Source organism: Mercurialis annua, linkage group LG3, assembly GCF_937616625.2.
Source record: "Mercurialis annua linkage group LG3, ddMerAnnu1.2, whole genome shotgun sequence".
Taxonomy (NCBI): Eukaryota; Viridiplantae; Streptophyta; class Magnoliopsida; order Malpighiales; family Euphorbiaceae; genus Mercurialis; species Mercurialis annua.
In genome coordinates, this window is record NC_065572.1 from 56,107,767 (window position 1) to 56,115,830 (window position 8,064).

The 8,064-nt window shown below is 33.3% G+C and overlaps 1 protein-coding gene across 1 annotated transcript; it reads left to right on the forward strand.

Moving 5' to 3' along the window:
• The first annotated feature begins 2,189 nt into the window (after window positions 1–2,189).
• On the forward strand, window positions 2,190–5,865 carry LOC126675538 (protein CHUP1, chloroplastic-like). The gene is made up of 7 exons (XM_050370192.2): window positions 2,190–3,100; window positions 3,372–4,283; window positions 4,452–4,583; window positions 4,801–4,982; window positions 5,066–5,177; window positions 5,365–5,508; window positions 5,595–5,865. The coding sequence occupies exons 1-7, from the start codon at window positions 2,324–2,326 to the stop codon at window positions 5,673–5,675; spliced, it is 2,340 nt and encodes a 779-aa protein (XP_050226149.1). The 5' UTR covers window positions 2,190–2,323; the 3' UTR covers window positions 5,676–5,865.
• The last annotated feature ends 2,199 nt before the right edge of the window (window positions 5,866–8,064 follow it).

The window sequence follows — 8,064 nt, forward strand, 5'->3', positions numbered from 1 at the left end:
ACCTAAAAAACGTACAAACATAAATCAAATCAGAAAAAAAAGACAGTTAACCTAAATTATAAGCAAAATCAAATTTCAATCGATAAAATACAAATGCAAGTACCGAATATAGTCAAATAAAAAAAATTAAAGAAATAAAGAAAATTTACCGGTTTAATCAGTGAAAGAACAAGATAATGGAGATAATGGAGAAGAAAACTTACACTGAATGCGGTAATGGAAGCGAAGGAATAAGATTGTGGAGGAACTGTACTGGAATCGCGGAGAAGAAGAAGAAACCGCCAAAATTAAAGAGGAAAGAAAAAAAGGGTAAGAAAGTAAGAATTCAAAGATATTAGGTAGACCTGACAATTTTAGACACGATACGATTAAATGATACGACACGACACGAAATTAAACGGGTTTGGGTTTGATGTAAGTGGGTTTGGGTCATAAACGGGTCAACCCATTCATGACACGATTAATTTCGTGTGTAAATGGGTTATACACGCCTAACCCGTTTAAACACGGTTAACTAGTTTTAATTAAATATTATTTATTTTTATAATTTAAATGTTATTAAATTTCTAATTTTAATTAAATTGTTTATATTATATATAATTAAAATAATATTTATCTCAAAATATAGTAATAATTCTTTTAGTATTATATTAAATAAATTAAAAAAACAGTTAAATAATTAAACGGGTTTAAACGTGTCATTTTAAACCGGTTGATCCATTAATACGTTTAGATAAACGTGTCATTTTAAAAGGGTTGATCCATTAACACATTTAGATAAATGTGTTTATACGTGTCGTGTCGTGTAACCCGTATAATATCCGTGTCGTGTTTGAGTTTTATATTTCAAACCCGATTAATAATCGTGTCGTGTTCGTGTTTAGCCTAATCGTGTTCGTGTCTAAACGGGTTTGATCCGTGTATGACCCGCAGACACGAATTGCCATATCTAATATTATGTTACAATTCTGATTTTGGATGGTATGAAAAGTAAAGTTTAGATTGGACCCGTATAAAAGTAAACCTGGGCTAAATTTCGGTATATTGTGTAAAAAGCCCTAATGCAAATGACACACTCTTTTCATTCAGTCCATAAAGGACATCAAAATCAAATGACAAACAAAGAGACTGAGCGAACAAACCTTCCGAAATGAGGGCCTTCTAAATGAACGTCATACTTCCTCCGTCCTAATAGAGTTATCCACTTTATCTTTATCACACAGTTTAAGAAAAGCAATTATTGTTTATTTATTTTGTAAAAAAATTTCTATTTTTCTTGTCATACTCCTATTTAGTATAGGGCCCACTTGTAATTTACTTTAAATTTACTTGTTAATGGGTTTTAAATAGGGTTAATATAGAAAAATTGAGTGTAAGAGTTAATTACTTTTTGAAAGTGGACAAAAATTTTGGGATAATTTTTTTATCAAAGTAGACAACTCTATTGGAACGGAGGGAGTATATATTATATAGACCTCAGAACGAGTTTTGTTTTAAGACTATTAAGACTCTTTAATTGTTTTTTTTAATGGAAAATACCTTTAATTAATAACTTAATTATCCAAATATATTTCACATTTCTGAATTTGTTTTATTTATATTTTAAATTTTAAAATCGTTAATTTTATTTAATTTTTTTATTTTTAATTTCAGTTGTACTCAAGAATTTTTTTCACTTAAAAAAAGATTTAAATGTCCTTTATATTAGATACATAGTCTCAATTTTCTAATATTTTTTTAAAATGTTAGAGGTTTATTTAGATTAACTGCTTAATATGAAAGATATAATTGAATTCTTTTCAAAATGAAAAACTTCAATTTTAAAAATAAATAAAATTATAATTTAAAAATAAAATAAAATAAAATAAATAATTTAAAAGTTTAAGATATATAAAAAAAAGTCAAAAATAAAATAAAATATTTTTAGATAATTAAATCTTAATTAAGTCACCATTTTATTTTTTAATATGATATTCACCATCTTTTTTATAATCCATTGACTTAACTAAACAACACAACTATGTTGTTCCTATTAGTTAAATTATCACTAAAAAACTTGCTAACATCCAAATTCCAAATCCAATTTTGGTGGGCCCACTGGCACAGAACACGACCGTTGCAGCTCCCTCGTATCCCTCGAAAACAACCATAGAAAAAGAACTCATAAAACTCATTCAAATTTCAAAAATTCAAATCTTTTTCTGCAGCAAACAAAAGCTGCCACTTTGCACATTCCATTCCAAGCAACAATTTCTATTACCATTATCAAAAACTCGTTCTGGGTTTGATCAAAGATTGAATCTTTTTTCTTAGTTCAACAAAAATGAGAGAAGAAAAAGAAAACCCATCAAAACCATCAAAATTTGCTGATCAAAACCACCCACCAAAGTCCCAAAACATGAGAATAAACACCAATAATAATGCATCAAAGCCAAGATCTTCATGGGGTTCACATATAGTTAAAGGCTTTACAGCAGACAAAAAAACCAAACCACCTTCAAACACAACTACAATAATTTTAACCAAGAAACTTCCATTACCAGCTTCAGAATCCACCAACCAAAGGAACCCAACTGTGTCATCTCAGTCTAGAGTGAAAAGATCATTAATTGGTGATCTATCTTGCTCAGTAGCAGCCACCCAAGTGCACCCACATGCATACAGTAACCAGACTGGTCATAGAAGACAGTCTTCAGGGTCAAGAGATTTGTTTCTTGAATTAGACCATTTAAGAAGCTTGCTTCAAGAATCTAAGGAGAGGGAGTTTGAGTTGCAAGCTGAGTTATCAGAGGTGAAAAGGAATGGGAGATTGTTGGAGCTTGAAACCAAGAAAAATGAGGTTGATGAGCTTTATGAAAGAATTGGGGTTTTGGAGAATGAAAAAAGTGTTCTCTGTGAGCAAGTGGCAGAAATGTGTTTGAGTTCAGGGAAGAAGAATGGTGAGGGTTTGATAAGTAATGAGGGTTTGATGGGGAATTTGGAAATGGAAGTTGTTGAATTGAGGAGATTGAATAAGGAGTTGCAGATGGAGAAGAGGAATCTTTCTTGTAAAATATCTTCTTTGGAGACTCAATTGGCTTCTCTTGCCAAGGCTTCTGAGGTATTGCACCAATGGAAAATGTTTCCTTTTGATGTTTATTTAGTTTCTATGAACTGTTTGGTTGCTGAGAAAATGTTAAGGGAAAGTAAACATGAAGTTGGTTACTGATTGATTTGAAATTTGAATTTGACAACTTTGAATGATATGGATTTTGTTAATGTTCCCTTGGTATGTGTTGTGTCTACATTGAATGTTATTTTCTAACATCCTTAATGATTCTTGATGTAATGTAGAGTATAGCTGACTAGGTTTAACTATGTTTATTTGGCAGAGTGAAGAGGCAACTTCATTAAGAATAACGAATGAAGATTTGTGTAAACAAGTTGAGGGTTTACAAATGAGCAGGCTAAATGAAGTGGAGGAGCTTGCATATCTTAGGTGGGTTAATTCATGTTTGCGAGATGAATTGAGGAATTCGTGCTCGACAAATTCTGATAATAAGGCTTCAGTAGCAAATTCAGAAGAGAAAAGTAGTGAATCTGTTAGCTCATTTTCTTGCAATGAGTATTTAGAATATAGTAGTGCAAAGAGATTAAATTTGATTAAGAAGTTGAAGAAATGGCCTATTATTGATGAAGATTTGTCAAACTTAGAATGTTCTGATAAAAATTGGGTTCATTTAGAGGAATTAAGAAGTCCAAGGAGAAGACACTCTATAAGTGGATCAAAGATCAGCATAGAAGAGTTGGTATCAAGTAAGCGAAGGCAATCTGATGGTTTTATGTGTTTAAAAGAAGCGGAAAAGGAAACCGAGCCATTAATTTCTCAGAAATACGAGTTCTGTATAGATCAAAGACCCCAAATGTATGCAAATTGCATAGAGAATTATAAGATTGTATCGTCAATAGATGTTGAAAAAAGGGCTTTGCGTGTCCCGAATCCTCCTCCAATACCTTCATGTTCAATACCAAATGAAGTTAAAGAGGAAAGTTTAGCTAAAGCTGCACCCCCGCCGCCACCTCCGCCTCCACCACCACCACGTCTTCCGAAGCTCTCAGCTAGAAGTAGTTCGGCAGGAGTAGTGCAGCGTGCACCACAAGTTGTCGAGTTTTACCATTCACTCATGAAGAGGGACTCCAGAAAAGAGTCTTCAAATGGAGGTGTTTGTGATGCCTCAGAGGTTGCGAATGTTCGCAGCAGTATGATTGGCGAAATTGAAAACAGATCATCTCATTTACTTGCTGTAAGTGGTTCTTCTTTTCTTGGTCATTGCTCAGCCTACATCATGATTGTTAAAATTCTCTGTGTCCAGTTAATTAGCTTTTCAGAATGACAGACCGCGATTCTAATAGTTTCACACTATTACAGTCTGGTGTAAATGCTTAATAATATAAATGTAAACTGTTTGTAGATCAAAGCAGATGTTGAAACTCAAGGAGAATTCGTCAATTCATTGATAAGAGAGGTCAACAATGCAGTTTACCAGAACATTGAAGATGTTGTGGAATTTGTGAAGTGGCTCGACGATGAACTTGGTTTTCTGGTAAGTGAAGACTATCCTGAATAGTGTTAACAATGACGGATATATATCAAATAAAAATCCTGATGTATAGTTTCATTTGGGGCATGATTCATTATCACCTTGCCAAGAACAAAAAAATGAGTAAAGAATGCATCATGCATAAATAAGATTTATTTTGAATCAGAGACATTTCTTTTAATCTGATTTATGCCTGATTTATGCATGTATTTCTGCATAGGTGGATGAAAGGGCAGTCCTAAAGCACTTTGAATGGCCGGAAAAGAAAGCTGATACGTTACGAGAAGCAGCATTTGGGTATAGAGATTTGAAGAAATTGGAGTCAGAAGTGTGTTATTTCAAGGATGATCCTCGGCTTCCTTGTGATATTGCACTTAAGAAAACGGTAGCTTTATCAGAGAAGTAAGCTCTTCAATTTTCACTCTGAGGCAGCAGCTCTTAGCCAGTCCATAATAGTGTTCACTAATTTTAATGTTTTGCTGCAGGATGGAGCGCACTGTTTATAATCTTCTAAGAACAAGAGAATTCTTGATGAGAAATTGCAATGAGTTCCATATTCCGACAGATTGGATGCTTGATAATGGCATCATTAGCAAGGTAACTTCAAGCCAAGTGATTAACACCTATGTTGCATGGAAACTTATTCGAGTTCTATATTCAACGTTTAATTTGGCATTTCCCGTTTCGACGTTTTCCATTTCAATGTTTCTATTTCTACACAACATACATTAACACCAAAATCTTTCCATTGGTTAATATGATCCTGATGGCTCCATGATTGCAGATAAAGTTTGGGTCAGTAAAGTTGGCAAAGAAGTACATGAAGAGAGTAGCTATGGAAATTCAATCAAAAGCAGCACTAGAAAAAGACCCTGCTCTTGACTATATGCTACTTCAAGGAGTTAGATTTGCTTTCAGAATTCATCAGGTTTGTTCTCATCACAACTTATTTCGATTCGTTCATTCATTTCATTTTACCATACGCATTGTTTTTGAAATGGTTGATGCATGCAGTTTGCTGGAGGATTTGATGCAGAAACAATGCATGCATTTGAGGAACTTCGCAACCTGGCTCATCTCCTCAACAAGAAGTAGATGGAGAAGAGTGTGTATTTTCTAGCTTACTATCTCAGTAAGCTTTTATACTTTGAATATTTTGTATACAATTTTGTATATTTTATTAGGCTTATTTCTGTGTGTGAGGGAATATATATGAAGCAATTTTGTTCACTTGGACAGTTTTAGAATATAACAAATTTGGTGAGAGTGTGAAGCCTTTCTTTTATTCAAATCATAAATATGTTTAACTTGTTAGTATTTTTCATCTGGTTGAATTTATCAGCATATAGTCAATTTTTTGAATTGAAATTAGAAAAAAAGAGAGGATGTTTTTGATTGGACCTAGCAATTCGTGTATGCATATCATAAAGAGGAAATTACACCATTTACCAAAAAAATGAAAATAATTACAAAACTACATATTGACTTTTTTCATTTACAAAAATGTTAATAATATTTATAAAAGTATAAAAAAAATAAAAAATAATATCAAACTTACGGTGTATACTGTGGGTATAATGTCAGTATACTAATAAACTAACATTATATTAACATTATATCAACATTATATCAAAATTATACCAACATTATACTCACTGAGATTTTATTAATATTAAATAAAAATTTACCAAAATTACATCAAATCGTATACTAAAAATTAAATTAATAATATACCAACAGTATACCAAGAGTGTACACATCAAAATATATTGAAATTTTATTATTACATCAACATTACACCACATCGCATACTAAATATTAACCTAACAGTATACTGAAATTATACCAACAATATACAAATTCTCTAGTTCATTACCAACTATAGTGAAAAACACATATAAAAAAAATATACATGTTATCAACTAGAAAATATATATAAAAATTTATAATCGATATACCAAAAATATACTGAATTTTTTTTTGGTCAAATCACCAAAAGGCACCTTTATTAATAAAGGAGGAACAAACCAGCCAAAACAGGCCTAGCAGAGCTATTACACAGCAAAAACACTTTGGCAAAACAAAAAGCCAAGAAACTGGCAACTACTACAGCTACTACCCATCCCAAAGAAAACAACAGAGACCCCAACTAGCACACAGCAAGCCTGATGTTCTTATAGACTTGGTGATCAGGGATCAAATTCTGATTGAAAATCAAATCATTTCTAGCTCTCCAAATGTGATAAATGGAAGCACAGAAGATAGACTTTCTAAATGTAGCAATCTTGGATTTTCCTTTAGTTCTCCTTACAAAAAAACTGACTTCTCTTCTCCAATGCATCACATCTCTATTAAAGCTCATGTCAACAAGTAATCTTTTCCAAATTGCTCTGGAATAGCCACACTCAAAAAACAAGTGACTAATGGATTCAGTTTCAGAATTGCAGAAACAACAAACATCATTTTGCACCACTTTCCATCTTAGCAGCTTATCCTTAGTGTTAAGCTTTTCTTGCAAGGCTAACCAAGTAATGAAAGAGTACCTGGGAATGTTGTCTTTATACCAGATAATAGAAGTCCAGGGGATACTTCTGCTAACAGGATTCAAATGTTTCCAGCAACTGTTAATAGAAAATTTCCCATTTGCAGACTTGCAAGTCACTTTATCTGTCTCATCTTGCTTGATCTTAAAATTACTCTTGACATACTCCCAGATAGCTAGAGTATAATCGTCCAGAGGATCTGGAAAATACCAGTTGTCATTTTTCCAAAGACTCTTCACAGTAGCATTTCTATCTACCTCAGACTCTTTAATATCCACTTCAGGAAATCTATCAACTATAGACAAATCATTTGCCCAAGGGTCATGCCAAAAGGAGAAGTTGGCTCCATCACCTAGCTTATACACAAAATAATCTGCAATTCTGGGTCTAATCTTCATGATCTGTCTCCAGCTCCATGAAGCTTCATGAGGCTTAGCTATACCCCAGAACCCCATCTTCTTCAACTTGTTTGCATTAACCCAGCTAGCCCATATAGATGGCTTAAGGGAAATGATACCCCACACATGCTTAGCTATAGCAGCAATATTCCAGTTTTTGACAGACTTAATGCCTAGACCACCCCAGCACTTTGGTCTGCAAATATTGTTCCAGTTAACTAGCCCACTACTTTTATTAGAGTTAACACCATGCCACAAAAACTTCCTGCATAAGTTTTCAACACCTTTAACCACAGCTGCTGGAAGCAAAAACATAGAGCACCAATATATGTGCATACTCAGAAGAACTGAGTTAACCAGCTGCAATCTGCCTGCATAACTAAGACACTTTGTTGTCCAGTGAGAAATCCTGGAAGTTATCCTGCTAATTAGGCCACTGCAGTGCTCCTTAGAGAGTCTAGAAGTAATCAGAGGTAAGCCAAGATAATTAATAGGTAGAGACCCTTCCTGGAAACCAAGAATGTTCAGGAGGTTCTCTTTCTC

What these genes read in the sequence shown, in the direction of transcription:
- LOC126675538 (XM_050370192.2), top strand. Translation starts at nt 2,324, where the DNA reads ATGAGAGAAGAAAAAGAAAACCCATCAAAACCATCAAAATTTGCTGAT. An exon ending in CTCTTGCCAAGGCTTCTGAG is followed by an intron (nt 3,101 to 3,371) that starts GTATTGCACCAA and finishes TTTATTTGGCAG; the next exon opens with AGTGAAGAGGCAACTTCATT. An exon ending in TTGCTTTCAGAATTCATCAG is followed by an intron (nt 5,509 to 5,594) that starts GTTTGTTCTCAT and finishes TGATGCATGCAG; the next exon opens with TTTGCTGGAGGATTTGATGC.